This window comes from Poecile atricapillus, chromosome 3, assembly GCF_030490865.1.
Source record: "Poecile atricapillus isolate bPoeAtr1 chromosome 3, bPoeAtr1.hap1, whole genome shotgun sequence".
In the NCBI taxonomy this organism is placed as follows: Eukaryota; Metazoa; Chordata; class Aves; order Passeriformes; family Paridae; genus Poecile; species Poecile atricapillus.
In genome coordinates, this window is record NC_081251.1 from 40,084,052 (window position 1) to 40,106,744 (window position 22,693).

The window sequence follows — 22,693 nt, forward strand, 5'->3', positions numbered from 1 at the left end:
TACAGAAATTGTTTTCCTGTGTGGACCGCAGGGCCCAAGCCAAGCAAGTATTCAAACTTTGACTTAGGTGTGGCTTTCAGGGAGACAAATAGAGTACGTGTCGCATTTTCAAGAGGGTAACTAAAATAACCAAAATGTGTGCAGGGTCTTTGAGTCTTATCCCAGAGCTACCACACCAGGTGAGTGATCTGCTTTTGTTTCAGGGGCAGAACTGACACTTCCTGTTTGTAAAGCCCAGGACACCTCTGGACAATTGTGCAAAGTGTGTTTTCTATGTCAGCTTAGTTTGGAGACTTTTATTCCTAGGTCTCACAGCTTACTACAGCTGTAGCTATGGAATAATTTCTAAACTGCTGCTTCTGGAGAGCAAGGGGAAGGATTAGGATGGATCAGGATGACTGCTGAGCAGTGGGCAGAAAGCAGCAGCAGTGGCCTGGGCTTGAGAAGCAGAGGGGGGCAGCTTCCTTATACAAAGCAGCATGTGCCTCTTGGTTTGAGGTCTGAAAGGCAAGAATGTTATTTATCATGTTTGTTCTGCCCTTTAGACACTTCTACTGCTCTAGCTGTTGTCACCAATTGTCTGCACTGTGAATGGCAGTTTTAAACAGCTGTGCAATTGCATTATATTAGTTAGGGGTACCTCTGCCACAGAGGACAGGACAACACATATGGTCCTGTTAGTGTCAGGCTCCCACTCTAGCTTTTAATCATCATGCTCCACTGATTACAGAGGTCTTTCACAGCAACCTCTTAATCATTTAAGTTTTTGTGTCACACTTTCCTATCTGGGTCTTTCTGCTTTTGTTGCAGGACCTGCAGGACAGATGGAAGGTGCTTTGTTGCACCTGAAGTCAGAAAATGCCTCATAGCCCTTGCCAGATGAGCAAAACCCAGTTAATTATTGCCAGGTAAGACAAGGAAACAGTGTGGATGCAAGAGCAGACAGAGAGCACCCTGCTGTGGCTGAGGAGTCTCAGCTGGAAGGAGTGAGGATGGGAGACCAAGGCTGGCTTCATCTGCCACCTGCAGCTGTGCAGGGCTCCTGCAAAGGCTGCCTGGTGAGATGAAGTTTCTAAATCACCATGTCCTCACTCTGCCATCCTTCCACTGAATGTCTCTGGCTTCTAAAGCTACCACAGTTGCAGAATCCTGTGTGTGGCCTCCTGATCCACCTGTGATGTTCTAAATTTTGCACCATTTTGGGCAGACATGCAGCTCCGAACCCAGCTTTCGTCCCTACCCAGCCTACTGGCTTTGGTACGTACCTCTGACACACAGATTAGCTCAGTTTTTCCACACAGCCTTAAAGCTGTCCAGAACAAGAATATTATTTCCATGCTTGCTGGTTCTGTTGCCAGTCTGATCACCACAGTGTGAGAGCAGATGCCAACACAAGTCATTTATCCAGCTGGGAGTGCACAAGGTAAGGGGACAAACTGCAACCAGTGAGAACTCACTACTGCTTCAGGAAACAGGTTTTCCTACCAGTGAATAATGCAGCAGTCACTGACTGTCCCATCTGGAAGAGAGTGCAATTCTGTGCCCTGAACTCTTTAAGATTCACACATTAAGGCTATTTATATCTGCAGCTAAGACTTTTGGGCCACAAGGTCTTGAAGAGCTGTACTGAAGAGCTGTTCTGTGATCTTTTTCAGGCCACTCCCATAAAGAATATACTATCTTTAGATGTATTCAATATATTTCTTTAAGTACATAAATATAAACTTTACCTTTGAGTCCTAAAATGTGTTACCAACTTTTAGCTATAAATAACCATGAATGAATAAGCTGCTTTCTGCTTTTAATCTGTAAAATGCCCAATTTTCACAAGCAGAAGCAGTACCAACAGTCTCTTCTGCCACTTTAGTGTCTCTTGAGCATTTCACACCCAAGTGCTGATTAAAGAAACACGTTATGAGCCAGTGTGCAGCAGTTCTGCTTCTGTACAGCAATGTTTTAGTAATCCTTCGACTTCTAGTTGTGGCTTATGATTTTCTTCTTAGTTTAGCAGCTTTTGAGCCAAGTTCCTGACTCACAGAAGAGCTGAAACTTCTGTAACTCTTTTTCATCTAAATTTTGCCTTCCCCAGTTACCCTCCCCCAAACCTGTACAGACATTTAGTACATCAGTTGCAGAATCGTGGAGAAACAGATAATTGAATATTCACACATGCAGAAACAACCCAGGCAGAATGTGGAACAATGTGGAAACAAGCGCGAAAAGAGGCGGCATCTGTTTATTGAAAATTAAAATGTAGAATAAATTAAGAGGGCAAGGTTAACACACTTCATCTGCAGGCAGAGTTTGTAGGGGAGGAAGACTGTGGAAGTTTAGCACAGACTGTGGATAAAGGACTTACGCAGTTCCATTTTTCGCAAAATGATGGGGTTTTTTTTTCCCCCAAGTACATGTTATAAAGGGATAAAGTGTCCACATAAAGAATGGTTTTCCAATAGAGATGATTATATATAGCAGTTTCACAGTAATGCCACAATTAAAATGCTTAAAATGTTAATGTTGCAGTGCTTCAAGTATTGAAGAACAGAGTAGGTATTTTTAGCAATATCTTCAATTCATGTAAGCAAATGCTGTGCTAATTTTTCCACCAGTGCCTATGCAGGTCATGCTGGGCCTTTCTAAAAGAAATAATGAATTTAGCAAATCTGCATTTTTAATGCCTGTTTTGGTGTCATTCTGCAAGAAGGGTAGAGCCAAGACAGTGTTTGATGGACTGACAAACACAGTCAATTTGGTTGTAATGTGGAATTACTTTGCTGAAAATTTCAAAGGGCTGTAAAGTTACCACATCTACAAAGAGAGGATCTGAGCTTTTACTTTTTTGTTTTGTTGTTGTGTACATACATTTACACTTTGTACATTAAGCTTGCAAAAGGTTTACCACTTTAAAGTTGCTCAAGTAGACAAAAGCCATATCCTAGTCATTCATCATAAAACAAGCTTAATTATGCTAGGACATATTGACACTGCATCAGATTTTTCATCTTCAACATAATTTTATAACCATTGCTAACAGATGGGCTGATTACACTGAATTTGAGCTTTAAGTAATAGTTAAAAATTAAAAATTCTAAAATATGATTAAACTGGAAATACCCATTGCATACATATTTTTCAAAAAACTTCTGAAAGAAGGAAAACCAGAGTGCAGTAAAAGCTCTTTTTTGTTTCCTGAGGGAACTATATTGCGTTTAAGTGCAGAGTTATCGAAGTTCCTTAGATGACCAAGCAGTTTATGCTGTTGGCTTCTGTTCAGTTACAACAGATAAGCCAGAACCTTTTCCCCTCCATAGGTCTGCTGCTCTAATCCAGAGTAAAAGGTATTAATTGCTCTATTTCAGAACCTCTTTTTTATCAAAACATATACCCCCCTGCCACCTTTTTTTTCATTGAAAATGAAAGCAAATAGTAATTTAAATTAATTTGTTTCTGCTCTTCAATAACAATAACAAATTGAAATTCTTATTAAACAGAAGGACAGCTTTGTGGGACTAATGGAAGTCACATATGAATTCTGAACAGAAGGTATTTTTTTCATGTTATCTTCTTGAGGTTACTAAAGGAAAGATAAAGCCAGACTTCCCTCTGCCTGCCATTGTTCATCATGTGCTGGACATGTGTTTCATATCACAAGGATGATAATGGGTCAGAGGTGACTGGTATCCTGAATTCTGGAATAGGGGAAATATAAAGATTAAATACTGTCTATTTAGATTTCAATTCTATATATTGCAGAAAAGAAAGGGTGCTTAGTAAATATACACACATAGCCCTCTTATATCCTGGAACAGTCCTCTGGCCAAGGAGATCAGTGTGGAAAATTCTGTCAAGGCTCATGATGGCTGTATTTCAGACAGGTCTCCCATTACCAGTATTAGCATTTCCAAACAAAAGGACACTCTGGTCACAGACTGGGCACCTGCCTTAAGGCAAGAAAGCATACTGAAATTAAAAGTTTTGTTAAAACTCCACTGATAAACAGTGATTCTATACTTACGAGTAATTAATTAAGATGTCTTCTAGTTTTGGCTGGGGTGGAGTTCTTCACAGTGGCCAAAAGGGGGCTGTGTTTTGGATTTGTGCTGAACACAGGGTGGATAATATAGAGATTTTTTTGTTATTGCTTAACAGGGTTTACACAGAGCCAAGGCCTTTTCTGCTTCTTGTACTGCCACACTGGGGAGAGGACTGGGGGCACTTGGGAGGATACACAGCTGGGACAGGCGACACCAACTGACCAAAGGGACATTCCAGACCATGTGGTGACATTATGGTCAGTACATAAGGCAGGGGGGGACATTTGGAGTGATGGCACTCATCTTCCCATGTTACATGCTCTACTGTTACATGTGACAGGGCCCTGCTGTCCTGGAGATGGCTGAATGCCTGCCTGCCCTGGGGAAGCCGTGAATTCATTCCTTGCTTTGCTTTATTTGCATGCCATTCCCATTTACAGCCTTTGCCTTCCCCATTAAACTGTCTGTCTCAACCAAGGTGTTTCCTTTTACCCTTTCAGTTCTCTCCCTGCTTCCAGTGGTGGGGGAGCAGCTGTATGGGGCTTGGTTTCTGGCTTGGATTAAACCATCACAATATTCAAAATAGCTTAATATCACCAACTTTTCATTCTATAGATGGGTTTGAATGATGAAAGTTCTCTGAATTAGGTACTCTAGCTACAATCTTGTTTTCAGGATCTTTTCACCATCAGTTGTGGAATTTACATAAATGTCCGTCCATGCAAGCAGTGGTTATTTTTAAATGATGTACTGGGAGACACCCTTGCTATCATATAGGTAAAATGTTGCCCTAGTGCTACAAACATGCAGGCCAAAGAGCCTATAAACGCTGAAATCAGGCTGTCATTTTATGGTGATGCTTCACACCAAAACTGTGGCAGCACAAAGCTGTCTGGAGTGGTAGGCACAGTCACCACCCCTGCAGTGTGGCTGTGGCACAACAGGTCAGGCTTGTACCTCAGACCAACACAGTCTAACGCTGTCGTGCACCCAACACTGTTCTGCCTTTCAGCCCTTTGCCCATGCTGAATGTCTCTGAGACAAGAGGCCCATGGTGAGCTCTGCCTTCTGCAGCAGCCTCTGTGTGCAGGCAGCAGCTGAGAAGAGGCTGACGAGAGCACCTAGGTAGGACTGGCAGCAATGCTGTTGCTTGAAGCCTTGGAGAGAATGAGCTGGGGAAAAGGAGCAGAACTGCAGCAATGTGCACCTGTCAAAATTCCAGTAGTAAGATGGACTGTTCTTGACAGGTGGTATTTGAATATCTAAGCAAATACATCAACAACATCTGTAAATCAGAGAATGGTTTGAATGGAAGGATCCTTTAAAGGTCACATAGTCCAACTCCCCTACACTGAGTAGCCATCTTCAACTCAATGAGGTTGCCTACCACCTCTCTAAAAAACCTGTCCCAGTGTTTCACCACTCTCATAATAATAAAAAATCTTTATACCTCTAGTCTGAATCGACCTTTTTTTACTTTTAAATCAAACTGTTCAATGTAAAATAAGATAGAAAGGTTTAATTTAAATAATGTTTAGTCTTAAGCAACCTTTATAAAGACAACATCTAATAAGACAAAATATATAGATAGATAGATATTTAGCTTTTAGATTTTACCTATATTTTAATTAAAATCAGCATTTTTCCTCCTAACTGGTTTTGGGCTGCTGTTTTGGTGTATGTGTGGTAGGTCAGCATAAACTAGCACTCTGCAAGTCTTCCTCTCATTAATATTATTGGAACTATCAGTCACATCTGCAAATGTCCATACCAAATAAGCAGACCAAATCAGATCACCCATTTGGCAGTGGCTGATGACTGTGATGCAAAATGCCTTATTTCTGTTCGCATTAACTTTATGACAAAGAAGAATGATAATTTCCAAACTGTTTAAATTAGTTTCTCATGCGCCAGGAGCTGCTATGCATTTACATAAAGTCCTGTTGCTTTTTCAGAAACTTCCAACCACTACAGATAGTATTAAATACGTCTTCAGTAACCTACTAAACACATCATTATGTGCTTTGTTGTAATATCTGTTCTATCCTTTAAAATCAGTTTTTACTTTTACGGAGTAATACTACAGTCAGACATCTGTTCTGGGATCTACTGTGTGGTAGGACTCAAATTTCGAAGGTATCTCAGTTAATTTCTCTTGGACAGGGGTGTTTTTTATTTTTTTTAAAAAAGGCTTTTCAGAAACAGAATTCTCCTGGGATGAACAAAACCCCCAGGTATATAAGCTTATGAGAAGCCAAAATGCAAGTTCAATAAGTCACTTTCATAGTGAAAAGAACCTCCGTGTTCTGCACAATTAAGTAGCCTAAAGAGGCTTTTAGTTACTGCATTATCTGAAATACCGATAGCAGATTTAGGCAAGAAGATTATCTAGTTCAACTTGATAAGAATACTGTAACGAAAGGGAAGCTGCTCTGAACAAGATTTTAGGGATTTTTGCGGAGCTATTAGACATAAAAATATTTTTTCCTTCACATTAACTATGTAAAATTAAAATGTGAATAACTTTAAACATAAGAACCTGCTGACTGATGTTGCCATTAATGGCAAACCCACTCCAAAGTCCAGTAAGTAGTTTCAGAAATTTTCAGAAAGCTTCAGATTATTGAGCGAAGTGAAAAGTGTGGATACCACAGCCATTAATGAAAGTTTCCTGAGCACTTTAAGAAAAAAATGGAGGAAAAGTTACAGAGCTAGATCCACCCTGGAAAGACAAGATATTGGAAGCAAAAAGCAAAATATCTGAAAGATCCAACTTTCCCAGCAAACAGGAGTAATTTCTAGCCTATCATGAAATGATATCTTAATTAGAAGTTTGTCCTCTCTTCTTTTTCCCTCCCACCTTTCACACCTAGTCTAAGTGGATAATTAATAATGTCATGACTAATTAAAGGACCATTGGGACCCCCAGAAATTATAGGTCAGTTTTAAGAACATAACACTGAAAAGGAAGGGAACAGGAAATCTGAACCTGCCTTTTCTTATATTACTCGCAAAGAAACAGAGAGGTTTCAGAATGGAATATGAAATACTGAAATGTTTTAATATAGGTGGTAGTTAAAGACAGCTATATACATTCTGTGCAACATAAACAGATTTTTAAAAAATGCTCTCTCAACACAAGCTTTATCACACTGGCATGACTCCTGGTGAATGCACTGCATTCAACAAGTTGAGTACTAGAGAGCACATGTTTTTTTCCATTCTACTAAAATAATAAATTAGAAATTACAAAAGTATGATTTTCTTAAGAATAGACTGAGGAAGATTTTCAAAAGTACACTATTAAGAGGGACAGGTCTCATTCAATGTGAACAAATTTGTGAAATTCTTTGAAATCCTGTCTTACATGTTTCAATACAGGCTCTGTTCATATAGATATTTGAATATGGAATAAATTAGCTTTCAATCTTTCTATTGCTATTGATAGGATAGCAAATCCTCACATGCATGACAATAATAAAATACCACAGATTTTTTTTTTAAATTAATACATAAGTTGGGTAAAATAAAACAACCACAAAAATTTATACATGTATTTCCATTGTAAAGATAAAGAACTTGTCTAATGTGTTGTAGTCTGTAGTTTTAGGTACCAACAATGTCAAAATGTCCAAGAGGAAAGGATTAATCACCAGCACACAACTGCTCTGTCTCATTTTCCAGCTTTTGTATCTCATTTTGTCCAGCTTCTGCAAGGTGAGATAAGACTCTCTTATAGGCTTCTCTGTTGGGGGGGGGAAAAAAAACCAGAACATATAACATGTTACTTTAACAATCTCACACATCCTAGGAGTAAAAGTGTGTCGTTCCCAAACACATTGTTTAGATATTGGGATATTATAACATCCCCCAACCTATTCAACTGCTTTGTTTGCTGTGACTCTTTAGCATGCCCAGATCAGAGGAAGAATAAGGACAGCACCATTTACAGCTGTAGAGCGGCTTAGAAGCCTACTTGTTTAGTGAACTGCTGTGAAATACAAGTTCCTTACTTAAAGTGGAGTTTCCAAGGCCTAGATGATAATAGAATTCAGACTTGATGATGTTTGCTCTCTCATTTCTGCCTAAACAATCCCTGTGACTCTCACCACAGCACTGTGATGTGAGCCCCCTGGGTGCAGCCCCGTACTGACCCAGATTTAGACCACTATCCTCAACCAAGGACAATGACTGTTTTAAAATAAACCTAGAATTCAGAAAGGAACTGTCACTCAAGTGGATTTTCCAGAAGAGTGCATATGTGTTGATGAGACTTTTCACCTTAAGTTCATTTTAATACTCTCCAACCCAGACAATGTAATTATTATTAAAAGTACTGCCTCTAACATTTAGGTCATTTCTAATTATCTATTTTTGTCATGAAATATTAACTTGAGCAAACAAAACTGCAGTTTTCATACTGGTTCCTTGCAATAACAACAGCGGACATCACCACTATAAGCATTTAATGCAATTCTGAACCTTACTTCTTTTATAGATATGGATTTGTACTTTAATGTCTACAGTAATTGCATTCAATATGTTAATATGTTATTTAGAGTCTAGGACTGAAGAGAGAAAATCAGGTGTTCTTGAAGAGAGAAAATTAATAAAATGCTCATGGATCACCTCAGGCTGCTGGGTAACGGAGCATATTCTAAATACAAATTACTAATAGAAAACATTGACAACATATTAGATAATATATATAGTTTAAGTGATAAGGATAAAGGAAATGTAGCTCTTCAGTAATCTCCAAGCATGTGTTTCAGGAAGCTCAAACAACCTGCATACTTTCAGTATTTTGTGGATAACGAGATGAATGTTACCATATTAACAGTATTTAATAAAAGAAAAACAAACAAAAACTTTAGCTATGAAACACACTATCAAAGGATGAAAAGCAGGTCGTGTGGAAATCCTGCATATAACGGTACATCAGGGTGACCCTGGGCAAATTCTCTTAAATAAAAGCAAATGCAGTTGTTGGTAGTGGATAGTAAAAAGTGAATAATATAATTACAAATGAATTAAATACATTTTTCATTAAATGGAAGATGAATGCCCTGTGAGTTCCCTTCAGTGTCTCTAGAGTTATTCTTGCCCAACTCTGTCTTTTGGTCTTCTTACAGCCCAGGCCCTGCCAATACACACCTCAAAACTTCCCCAGTGTGAGGCATGAGTGCATCCTCCCCTTTGGATAGTCCCAGGATGTGCAGCAATGCAAATACTGGGGCCAGTTCCTTGCCCAGACCACAGGAGAGTCATGGGCAGCCTTCCAGTGAGCAGCACTAACAGGAGGAGCCCTTTTGGCTCTGGTGCCACACAAGGCAGAGCTTCCTGGAGTTTTGTAACATAGATGCTGAAAGGTCAGTGCTGCATCTGCACCCAGAGAACCACCATCTCTGCAGAGCTGTTCCCCTCCTGTGCCATTTTCTGCTAAGGCCAGATGGATTCATATGTCAAATATTTCTGTCCTAAGTTCCTGGGGGCAAATGTGTGAGCTTGCTGTGCCTATTGGAGCCAGCCTTTCCTGGACACCCACAACTCTTCTATGTTCAGATTATGACAGAGTTCTTGATACTAAGTTGGGGGTATTATTTTCCAAGCATCTCAGACCATACCTGATTATTCTATAATTTCACATATGACCCATAAAGTCCTCTAAAATGGAGACTAACAGGAAAATTCTTTGGATAAGGAATTCTTAACTCCATTTTGCAACATACAGTGTAGAGACAACCTGGCTTCACATAAATTCTACTCTGGTCTGTGGATCCTAGTATCAAAACATCTCTGGAAATATTTAGAAAATGTAGATGGCTTAAAACTATGGAAGGCTTGAGTTAAGGGTTATTTCTAGCTGATAACACTTAATAATCACTCACTTTTGAGTGTCTGTGTTGCTGTCTTAACACCGCTTTCTTCCAACAGAATAAACCTCTACGATTCATTGTAAAAAAATAATATTAAATAAAAATCAAACCTCTGTGCAGCATTTCTTCCAAGGCCTTGTTTGTGCTCAGATTCCTTCAGAGACTGCGTGATTGTGGGAATCAGGCTGGTAACTAAAGTCTGATCCAAGACTGCCACTGTTTCCAGTATGCTGAAAACCCGGTGATCATAGACAGCAGTGTAGTCCTGGATAAACTGCCTGAGGAGGATACAGGGGCATTTAATGCAGGGTCAAAACTAGATGCAGAGAACATGCCAACAACTGAAGAGTCTAATCAGAACAAGCAATCTGTCTGCATAGCAATTTTCATATTGTTACACTGGAATACTCTACCTGGAACACTTTCTCTAAACAAAGCCATGGTTTTGAAGCCTAATGCTAAAAATTCCACACATTTATTTTCAAGTCATTTGGCAGATTCTGCTGCTGTTTCACCAGGACTGCCTTATTCCATTTACTTTATAATGTGTGTGAATGCAAAACTAAACCATGTATTTCTTATTTAATAGATAATTGTAATAAACAGACTAACAAAACAAGAGTTCTAGTTTCAAATTTGCAGAAACAACGTTGGCATTTCTTATAAGCTCCCCTGGGTCTTAAACAGGGCAGACCATTGGATGGAAGCCCATCCATTTGCCATCCTGAGGATCTGAGGCCTTTAAAGCTCACAGATTACATTTATATCAAAATTAGCACCCTAGGGATGACACATCCCATGGAAGTGATGTATTGCATACAGACTGACATTCCCACAAACACCCACTCTTCTTTAGTGAGTCCCTCTCAGGCTTTTATCTAGACCTAGTCCAATACAGCAGCAGTGCTTAAGCGTTGCAGAATGTCTTTGAGTGCCAGGTCATGCAGCTCTTCTACTGTATCCATGTGAGATACAGGATTCATTTCACAGAGCTATGAAATAAGGATCATTTACATTATAATAATCTATTATTGTCACAAAATCAAATAAAAAAGCTAAGCTTGTTATATGAAGATTAGCTGCACATCAAATTAGGTACACACATCTTTCACAGCACCATCAGCATTCCCAAGGAGTTTTTCCCATCATGGGAGCAACGCACCTCCCCTATTATATGCCTCTCAAAACTACCTCATTCATGAGGAAGCAGGTATGTCTCTCACTTCTATTTTTCTGCTCTAGCTTTTTGGCAAAGCTGTGTTCAAATTCATTGCCAAAAGTACCATTACTAGAATACCATAAACAAGCAACAATGCAGCATGTTAGGATAATTAGTTATTTTAAGAAAACATGTTTGTTGTCAATTGGCTTGCAGCAGCTTTGCTGCCAGTTGGCATATTTTCTGGTTACCTAAATACAGAAGTCAGCTGGGTGGCATGTTCTCCTCCTGACCCTTCTTGGCAGCCTTCTACCATGTACTGTACAATGTCTGTAGATATTTTTTTAACTGCAAAGGAAAAATCACAAGATTCACACAGAGCTCTTGAACTGACCATCTGGAGAACGTCTTTCATGAAGACAAAAATTTTTAAATGAGAAAAAAAAAGGTTTCATTTTTCTTTGATGCAAGTGAAATGATTGTGAGAGCACTTAGATTGGCTATAAAGAACAGAATGAGTCACGGGTTTATGCAAAAGTCTTATTTTCACCATCATTATCCTTTAAACAGATTTTTAAGTACACTATAGTCTTTTTAACTTAAAGCCAAGAGATATACATTTAAAGGAAATAGAGGTTTTATTTAAATCTAAGTTCTGTTTATAGTCTTTAAGCATCCCTATTTGATTCAAAAGAAACACAGTCACAGCATTATATCCTGCTCAAAGCTATGTGGATCTACTCCATACTTTCAGTGATGGAGACTGTTCTGAAATGCACCCTAAATCTTTTATTTAAGGGAAAAAACCCTAATACACCAAACAACCTCCCCCACTATTTTCTCAATAATTGTTTCCAAATAAATACCCAAGTTGCAAGATATAGCTCTTCCTTTATAAAGGTGGAACTGGGCTGCAAGGACTTTTCTAGAAGGGTGTGGCAGAGCCCTGTCCAGGCAGGCAGGGAGCTGGTGGCTATGGCAGTACAGGACTTCCAGCTCCTTCCCTGGCAAGGTGGGTACTCAGCTTTTAGCAGATACGGCTGTGATGGCAAAAGGAGGAAGAAAATTGGTGATGACTGAGCCAACTTCCTAAACCCATCTTGTCCTTGAAACTATTATAGACCAGAATCAAACCGTGCTTTATTAGAGAAAATTCCCAGAAGTCAGAGGTGAATCCAAATTTTGCTTAATGACTCTCTAGCAGCAAGAAATGGAAATTTTGAGCTTAGGTATATTCATTATACAATGGTGGGGTGAAAAGTGTGCTTCATTCTTTAAGTAGCTAAAAATAAAGATGTTCTTGCTTCAAAACAAAGCATCCTAAAAGAAGAAAGAAGACTCAAAGATACCTTCAGAGAGCAACATGCTGCTTTTAATCCATTTATAATGCCTCTATAGGGAGAACATAACACTAGTTTTATTTGGTCTCAAAACTTTAGGTAGAAGAAAAGTTCCACATTTGCTAATGGAGGAGATTATATGGGAAGGATGGGGGAAAAGGAAATGCCTTCAGATTCCTGGGAAGTTGATTAGTTCATTAGAGAGTTAAATGAGGCAGGACTTTGCCTGAGAGACAGAAGTCTCAGACCAGTTAATGAAAAAAAAAGCCTTGTCCAGTTTAGTTGGCCCAGATTGTTTATTCACCTTATCTGAGAATCTTAAAATACTGGGATGAAAGATGAAGGTGTGGAGAGATCTACTTAAAGCAAACGAACAGCTCACCTTGCAGCTCATTAACCAGTACCAAGCATTTCAACACAGCTGGGAGAACCAAGTCGATGTCACACAGTTCAGTTCTCTGGGTTCCCCGAAGTACTTCAAGAATGAAAGCAAGAACAGAGGCCAAGCGAGGAGGTGGAGCATGCCCTTTGAACTGCAGGTAGTTTTCCCTGAGAGGACAAAGCAAGCCAGAACAAGGTCTATGATTTTGTCTATGGGGTTTTTTTCCATGCAATGCAAGCACCATATATTTAAGTTATTTTAAGAAATAGCTGTGATATTTCAGCAGAAGGCCTATTACATAGATTTTTATCTTTATCTAGGCTCAAATAATGGCTTCTATTTGTCTTAGTCATAGCAATGACTCCCAATTTGTCAGAGGACAGTGATATCTTCTGACTCTTCTGTTCAGAGAGGAGTGAGAAATAAGAGCCATCATAATTTCATTTAAAAACCCACGTGTGACTATTTAAAGCTAAATACAAAGGTAGCTTCATAATGTAATTGAATACATGAAGAAATCAAGATTCTAAAATCCTAAACCAACATACATAATACATCTGTTATTTAATTACATTTTTTAGCTTTTTGTGCATTGTCAAACTCACAATCGTACTTGTGGTAAGAGCTCTGCTGTTACACTGGTAATGTTATTTGATTTTTGCCAACAGTATGTTTTAACAGTACAGTCAATGACTGATTTTGTTCTGTCAGAATTAACACAAACATCTCCAATATAAAATCTGGCACAAGGATAAAAGGTGACCTGTCAATCTGCAAATTCAAAATTTGAACAAGAGCAAATTTTAACATCACACACATGGAATGTTCCAATTTTAACACCTTGATTTGTTCATTTTCCACAACATAATACAAGAAGATGAACTACTGTTGGTTTGGCACGACAAATTAATGGAATCTGAAGACAGTAAGTTTCACAGGTGAGAGAGAACACAGCACTTATTCATCAGTCAGCAAGAACACTCCCAGAACCTTCAAAAAATATTTTAAGATATTTAATATTAGGTCCTGTTACCTACTCAAATAAGGCACATATGCTGACTGAGCAATGCAGCAATTAAAAACCAGCATCCTTATTAAAAACTGAGTAAGGGTGCTTCTACAACTTTCAAATTAAAGGTGATTTTCAGAGCCCTGTGTACTTTGTTGCACTGCTTCAGAGCACTGGTGTAACTTGGCAAATGAAAGCTGTGACACCCATAGTTCTTGTATCATGGGGTCTTACTTTAATATTAGCAACTCTGAAATCTTCTGTCTCATTAATTACTCTGAAAAGTTCCCACAATGCTTTTGTGTGTGTTCTTCCACTACAGCAGCTCTCTGACCTGGATAATACAATCCTGATGGTGTGGTTCCCTTTCCTCTCTGCAGCAGCAATACATTCACTGCTTTCCTATGGCAAATTGGCAAACAAACTGCACCTATTTGTGTACAGACCCCACAACTGTCTCACGACCACCTGGCAAGTTTGCAAACTAGAGTGCTGTTCAGTTCTAACACATTCTTCCCAGAACAGTAAGGAATGTTTCACATCTTAAAAATCAGAAAGTACCATTACACCTTCAGAAGTTTTCACTCTCAATCCCCATGTTCACATGTGCATGCACACATTCAAAAATAACTTCAATAAGATGACAAAGTTTGGGTATCCAAAAACATGTCAGAACTGAGATTGTGAAATCTTAATTCACTCTCTTAATATGTGATAATACAGGCTTTACTTACAGGATTGCCTGTTATATTTACCCAAGATCAGCACTGACAGTCTTTTTCTGATCAACATGTATACCCACTCTTTTACAAATAAAGATCCAATTACCGTGGATATAAGCCTGTATTTGAGGGGGTTTAAATCCTTCCCCCACGTGGACAAAAAGTACAGATTGTTCACTATTCTGCAGTACATAAAACCAAGCGCCAGCCTCCCAGCAGCAGGAACACAGATTTGTAGCTGCTGTTGACATCGTGCGGGTGGTGACAGCTCAGTGAACAAATCCTGTTTCCCTGCCTCTCTGTTTTCCTCTTCCCACACCCGCAGTTTTCCATGTCCACTGGGCAGCTGGCACACCTGTGCATGCCCTGACAGAGAGCAACAAGGCCCCACATACACAGGTAACTGAGGCAGCTCTAAGCACTACAACTCTAAATACAGCTTGAGTGCCCCTAAATACAGCTTGAGACATACTCATGATATCTATTGGAGTGTAATTTTTCTAGAAAATTACTTGCTTTTCATGTGACCCCCTACAATATTTTTTGTCGTGGCCTAGGACCTTTATCCTTAATTACTCTGTCACAAATCTTTTCCGTTTCACTCTCCTGATATATAAACACTGTCCTTCCCTTGCGCCCTGCCCAGCAACTCCCAGACTCTTCCAAGAGCAATACCATCAGCTGAGAGGAAAGCAGAGGCCTGAGCTCATGAGCTATTTGTGAAATCTGAATCTGAAACCTGAGTAAGTGATGTTTTATACTCCACTGGTCCTTACCTTATGACATGCAAAGTGGTCTTCCTGAGACGGAGCAGCTGGGGGGCTGTGATGGAGCTGCCTAAAGCAGTGAGCAGAGGGTGCTGTCCAGCACCAGGTGCAGTTGGGGAGGAAGGGAGAAATCGTCCAAAATAATGTCGAATAATGCTTCCAAGGAGTTGATTTAAATAGGCACTCTGTGTTTGGGACTGACAACATATGAAGGACAGGCCCTGTAGAAGAGAATTTTAGAAAGTGAGGAATTGAATAAATTTTTACCAATACAGTTGAATCAATCTTTAACAACTGTAGGCTAAACACTCACTACATGCTGTATAAACTGCTGCACACAAAGTAACTATGCCTGAAAAATAAGCATCACTGATTTGCTGCAGATATGATGATCTGCAAATGAAGACAGAGGCAGGCAAGACTTGCAAAGGAGAGAAAAATCTTTTCAATAGATTAATGTATTGGAAGGTAAGCTCTGGGACATGCAAGCTCCCCTTCAAATTCAAAATAAAACTGTAGCATTTCACAATAGCTTCTCATTTCTGTTTTCAATCCTGTACATGGTCTAACAAAGTATGTTAGGTAAAATTTAAGAAGGGACAATTTAAGAATAAACACCTCATCTTGCAAATGACTCTGTGAAATTTTTGTATAAATGGTATAGCAGAAAAAGGAGCATTTAAAATTGAGCTCCAACAAGAAAAGATTTGCTCAGAGTATGAACAAATTAGGGTAAATTAGGCACCATTTATAAGGGATTTAGAGGAGGTTTTAAACTGTTTAAGATAAGGCTAAAACTGCTGTGATTTATCCAATATAAGCTATATTGATTCAGAGAAAAATCTATAATGAAAGTACTTGCCCATAAAGTGCCTATCTGAATTCCACCTGTAGTTATAGAACATATATATGGTCCATCCCTGAAAAAAAGAGTAGTGTTCTTACTGGAATGGGTTCCAATAAGAGAAAGTTAAGATCTTGTTTCCTTCCCCCTCCTCTGATTACTGAGAGGAAGAAGAACAAGTCACAAAGAAAAAAATAAAAAGGTCCCGTGATCTCCTATCTCAAGGGTCACAGTCAGCAGCACAAACAGAAGCCTCTTGAGAACTCCATTTTCACAACAGTTTTGTCCAACAAGAATAATGGTGTAAAACAAGGTCAAGCACAGAGCTCCCTAGACAGCAATTTTCAATAGTACTTCAAACTTCCATTAGCATTGCAATCCAGACTCCAGTTTTAGTAGGAGTATCTGTCTGAATATTTATCATTGCTGAGGTAAACTACTGCCCCTAATATTGAAATGAACAGATCAAGTCAAGCTGCTTTTGTTCCCCAGTTACTGAAAAAATGTATTTCTGTTGCTTTTTCCATAGAAGTCCCTCCCCAAAAACATTTTCATCTATACCTGTCTACGTGGAAGTGACAGAACATTCAGGAAAAAAAAAAAGCAGGCAGAGGCATAGCTGAGGGTCTTGAAATGTGGAGTTCCTTCTTTTGGTTCCACAGTAAACAAATACAGGAAACAGATTACAAGAAATGAGGTGCCTGAAGACTTGCTGTTGGTGGCTCTCTTGAATGCAGATTTGGGCTAAGGGTTTCACCTCACACACTTTAAGGGTTTCTTGACAATTCTGGCAAGCCTCAAAGATAAAAAATACACTTTCTGAACTGAGGCTTTGCGTAAAACTTCAGATTTTCTCCTCCTTTTGTGTACATAGAGTAAATTACTGTAGGAAAAAGCAGCTGTTGCTGTATCAGATTTCTTAAAAAAAAAAAAGTCTGCTACTTCTTGGCAAGTAGTAGACTCAGAGAGACTGTTAGAGATGACAGACTATTTAGTGTGTAAACTTAAGTGTTTGATGTTCTCAGCAAGATATTGCAGCAGGGATAAAGTTGCCTGTGCTTTGTGTGTAGTAAAGTTCATACAAAAAGAGAGAATGTATTCCATAATCTAAATATCAGAACTACACTCTTAAGACTCTAGACTGTTTTAACATTAAAAGAACCCAAACACGTATGACAAAGTGTATTAATTTATCTGATAAAAGGGACACAAAGAACATCACAACCTTACAGAGAATACATGCAGGAATACATGAAGAATGCAGTACCTCTGAAGAACTAACAATGACAGTTGGTAAAATGAGACAGTTCTTCAAACTGAGGGTCAACAAATTATACACTGTATCAAGAAAAGACATCAGTTATTAACTAGTAAGAGTTACTGTTTTTAAGAATGATCCTAGAGTTATTTAATAGCTGCAATAAAAAGTAAATAATATTAGAATTTAGATATCTGAAGAAATGTTTACTAATTTTTGCAGGTCTAACAATTTCATCTGAAAGTGAACCAACAAACCTAACCTAATCCTTCATAAAAACATTTTCGTTTTTTGGGTTGACATAAACCGATTTGGAACCTGCATCCCAAAAAATTAGAAAATAACTTTGATTTCTCTCTTGGCCTAAAAGGCCTACTGACTTCAGGTCAACACTGTGTTCTTTATTTTGGACTCCTCCTTTTCCTTACAAAGTGCAGAGAGCAACAGACCTGCACAAGGTCTGACAACACCATATCCCAAGTGGCACAAGGCATAAATTACCAACACCACACAGTAGCTATAAATCTCCAGCTACAATGGCAAAACATCTTAGGCAGTGCTGGGCAAGGATGTGATTGCAAGGTAATCACACAATAATTTCTTCTTTTAAATCCCACCAGTAATTAAGTAAAATGAAAAAAGCTCCCATTCAAATGAGAGAAAAAAGCAACACATGTGCAACTGGACTGTAATTCTGGACCAGAGATTTGAAATCAACCACATCAGACCCACAGGACAATCCCTACAAAGATGGACTTTAAAGGGTTGATAGAGTTGCTTTCTTTTCCTTAACTATGTTCTTTAGCCATCTTCTGAGGTTAAGATAAAAAATAAAAGGGCATTTTAAGGGGAGCAAAGAAGCATGACATCATCTGCTCTTCATTTTAGCACAAAGGCAACTGATTCCTGTGTGTGTTCACTGCAGGAACCTTTTGTGGCCAGAGCTGCCTCTTCTGATTTATCTGTATATCTGTAAATCACCTGTGGAGAGCAAAGAACCGATTAGTGTGGATTACTGGAGCTATTCACCGCAGAAATGCCAAGCTACCTAATGATGACTTATACTGTAAGGCCTGCTGTTGGAATAAATCTGCTGTCCACCAATTAATGTTGTACAATTCCTATTAAATACATATTATATAATACACAAAATGTATTAATAAACTTGCTCAAATATCAGACCACAGATGTGGCTCATGGGAGGGCTTTTAAGATTTGATCTCTGACAAATGCTGACTCTGCTGCACAGAGCCATTAAAATCACTGGGAAATGTACGTGCCAAGCACTACTCAGAATGAAGCTCTTTTGCCACTCTCAGTATTTAGATAGAAATCAACAAATCTTCTGTATTTGAACAGGATTAACACTGATAAATCAAGCAGGGTATCTTACCTTCCCTGTCATTATGTATACAGTGCTTATTCCATGCACCCATAATATATTCTGCAAGATATATTTAAACTAATATTTCTTCTCCAAAACAAGTTTCTTACACTGCTTCAGTTCTTTCCCATACTACTGGCAAATGTGTACTAAAATTCCTCCAAATCGTTCTCCAAGAAATCCATCAAGAGCAATACTGGTCTGAAACTTCCTATGGTAGATTTTAGCAATCCACTACCACACAAATCAACTCAACTTCTTTTTGCAGCAGTGAAATACCTATGGTTAGATTTTACATACCTCACTATCTCATAATTAGGAACAGTCCCATACAATTGTAAAATGTCTGTTCATTCACAGTCTTCATGCTTTACTTTCCAAAAGCAGTCATTTAAACAATTCTGAGGGCAATTTTTCTATTATCTCTCAATAGAAATATTTCTTAGGTCATCAATTATTATCAAAACAGATGTGCAGTGAAAGAAACAGTACCCAGACAGTAACTCTTCAGGCAAGATAAAAAGACCCAAAAAATGACTTTAAAAGTTGCTAGAGCTAAGCTATTTTGACAAGGCAGCACCAGTGACTGAGTTTGAGAAAAAATGTGATAAGCTCCCTGCACAGTAGAGACCAGACCAGCTGCCCAAAAACTGTCTCAAAGGCACGGGTATAGCCCAAAGTTTGATAGAAGCACAAACATAATAAGTAAACACGGCCAGTCTGAAGTGAGGAGAGAGAAATGCAACATCCAGTCTTAATTAGTGCCTTTGAAAATTATGTGTGCTTGAGTAAAGTTAAATAAATTTGTAGGTTTGGGGTGGTAAAGGATGGTGAGTTACAGTCATTGGTTCTGATGCATTGTGTAGTAATAAACTACACTGTGTAGAGAGAAGGAGCTTCATCTATTGTCTTAAAAGATGAAAATATCCTGGAATTCTATAGGATTTCATAAAATTGCTGCATCAGTGGATATGTAAAATAAAATGCTACTAGGATTGACTTCAAGCCCCTTTAAAACCCACAAAAATGATCAAGTAAACTACATTAAGATTAGCTGTTAAAAAGTCTGGAAAGAGGGAAGTTTTTTCAGGTCATCACTAGCAAAACAAAAATGTTTTCTGAGATCTGAAGTAGATTTTTTGAGCAAAGCAGGAGAAGCCCACACTGTAGGAACTGAAGAAGAAAAAAGCATGGAGCCTGGAACTTTCCAGAAGACTAAATTAAAAAAAAACAAAAAAAGAAAGGCTGCTGAGTAGAAATTCCACTCAAGTGCTTTTATACTTTGACTATGAATAAAGAACTTGCATGTATAAGATAATGCTTTCTTTGCATGGTCTCCAAATTCCTGTTTCTTTATTTTCATGTAACTGCCAAAGGATTAAGTTGTAAACTGGAGTATTAACAGAAACAGATCTACAGAACAATGTCTAATGCTAGGGTGAATTAAGGCTCCTGCACTAAAATAGAAGTGCTCTACCTCCACAAATGAGCACCAGGCACAGGGTGGCTACCCAAGAGGGGCCTCATCACACATTTCACCTGCAGTTTAGGTTAGTCAAGGTGAGGTTATTCCCAAAGAATTCTGTTTCTCCAACTTCCCTCCCACATATACTGTTTTATCACTTTTCTGATATGTCCATTTGAGTTTTTGGGTTTTGTTTGCTTTGTGAAGCTAGTTACTATTTTATTCAAGTCACAAATTGCTATTCACAGAATCATTAAAGCAAATTAAATAGGAATGCATATGGTGGTGAAAGGTAATGAATGTAGCCTTAAGCCAACTGTGAAACAATAACCTGAGATGCCAGAGAGTGCCTAGAATCCATTCAATCTCAAATGATCTCAGAAGAGTTTTTGTTGTTGTTTTTGAACTGATCTTGAAATATTTTTGTTTTGAATCGATTATAAATTGGAATTTTTCTACTTTTCCACATAAAAGAGAAGGAAGCATTTTTGAATAAATGAAGCATTTTGAAACACTTAAAAATATTGGAACCTTGTAAATGCAAACTATTATTAAAATACAAAAGTCTCCTATTGAAGCAGGAAAAGTAACTCATGAGTTCTCCTCTCTTCTCCCCAAAAGAGTTTATCAAATTAAAGAATCACTTGTTTTCTAGAAGCAGTGTTCATCTAAAATAAAATACTTGGTCAAACAAGATCATCTAGTATAGCTGAAAAACACATGGATAATGCAGCAGACTGATGAAGAATATAAAAGAGAGGTCTGGAAGTCAGAATCTGGCAAATAAAACAGGAAACAAGGGTACACAGCACTCAGGACTGCAAAACCAACTCAACTGGTTTCATCTGAAGACTACATCTGTCTGTGCAGGCTCCAGAGAAACTGGCTCTACAACTGAAATACCAAATTATCAAACAGACACTCACTTCATGCTAATACCATTGTCCAGATGGCTCTACATGTACACAGCTTCTGAAAATACCTACAGAGTAATAAAGCAAAACATACTGTGCAGAGCACTACATAACCATATTCACTTCCATATGACATGCCTTCGATCACAACAAACTGCTTTTGAAACTAATAAATTCAAGTGATGTTTACAATGTCATCACAGCATTGTTTCACAATACAATCCTGCAAAGTAGCGAGTTAAGAGTGCAATCAAAATGAAGACTGAGAAGGGAAAATGGTAAGCAAAAAATTGTTTAAAAAAGTAAACAGATTTACAAGGAATACATGTCATTTATTTTCAAAATACAGTCTTTTCTCTTTCTCACCAGCAGAAATTAGTCTCTTTCTACAACATCAACAAGGCTTACAAGAGTTTCAAGAGTGACAGGGTAACTGAGGGAAGAGTAGGAGGAATAATGGAAAAGAAAGCTTTAGTCATGTAATCACAAGCAGCAGGAACCTGATTTAGCAAAACGTTCTCCAAGTATTAAGACAAACCAGTGGCATAATACACCAAGGATTTTCTTTTGTTCCTAAGAGCAACAAAAAAAGGGTATTTCATCTATAACTATCTACAGTTAGCCAAGTCAAGGATGATTCAAAATATTTGTTTTCTCTGTCATCTTAACAATTTTTTCACTACATATTATGATTATTTGATGCACTGGTTGAGAAATCTGTCACATTGGAGACCCATGTAACCAGCAGGCTGGCTAAAGGTTTTCCATAAGCAGTGATGAGACCAGAAGTTCTGGAGTGTACCACAGCATAGCTGCCTGCAATGAAGAAAGCCAAAGGGGTGGCAATTTTCCTTCCAATTCTATAAGAAGAAAAAACTTACTGCTTCAGGAAATTCAGTCAATGCTTGTTCCAGCTAGGGAAAAAGAAAACAACCTCTGCAATATTAATCTTTTCCAGGAGATTCATTTGTGTGCTGGTAATAGAGCTGAGATAGTTACCTGGAGATAAAGAGGCAGGCTTTCCTGAATGGCAGAGAGCAAAGCCACAGGCAGCTCCTTGTCCTGCTGGAGCACAGAGTGTGGCAGCAGTAAGCAATCCACAATGCGAAACAAGAGTTGCTGTGCCTTGGAATTAGCCAGTATCGGTGCACAGAACTTTACCAGACATCCTGTTGAAAAAGAATTCAAAAAATCCCAAAACAATTTACAGATAGGAAAAAACATAAGAAAGCCTAAATAAGCAATCACGTTAAATTAAATAATCTGAGAGCAGTAAGAGCAATTTGTCTCACTCCTATGTACTCATTCCATGGCATCCCGTTAAAAAATCCCAGTCATCAACTCAAAAGTCCATTTCCATTTCATCAAATTAAAGTACTAAATTGATTCATCATGTTACAGTTGAAAGTTTATAGGCAAGTGAAAGTGCTTAAGTAAAGTACAGCAATGCTAAAGAAAGGATGAGTCTCTTAGATCCCTGCAGAAAACTTAACTAAACTTGATCCATAACCCTACTGCAATCAGCACATATGCACAAAC

General features: G+C 38.4%; 1 protein-coding gene across 2 annotated transcripts in view; it reads right to left on the reverse strand.

The window, feature by feature from the left end:
• Window positions 1-7,083: 7,083 nt before the first annotated feature.
• The window catches only part of MMS22L (MMS22 like, DNA repair protein), an 89,254-nt gene continuing 73,644 nt past the window's right edge, over window positions 7,084-22,693 (reverse strand). For both annotated transcript variants that reach the window (XM_058836764.1, XM_058836765.1), the window contains 6 exons: window positions 22,154-22,323; window positions 15,299-15,510; window positions 12,792-12,958; window positions 11,321-11,417; window positions 10,021-10,188; window positions 7,084-7,779 (listed from right to left, as the gene is read on the reverse strand). In XM_058836764.1, the coding sequence (XP_058692747.1) occupies window positions 7,680-7,779; window positions 10,021-10,188; window positions 11,321-11,417; window positions 12,792-12,958; window positions 15,299-15,510; window positions 22,154-22,323 (914 nt within the window). In that variant the 3' untranslated portion in view covers window positions 7,084-7,679. The remainder of the gene's footprint in view (window positions 7,780-10,020; window positions 10,189-11,320; window positions 11,418-12,791; window positions 12,959-15,298; window positions 15,511-22,153; window positions 22,324-22,693) is intronic.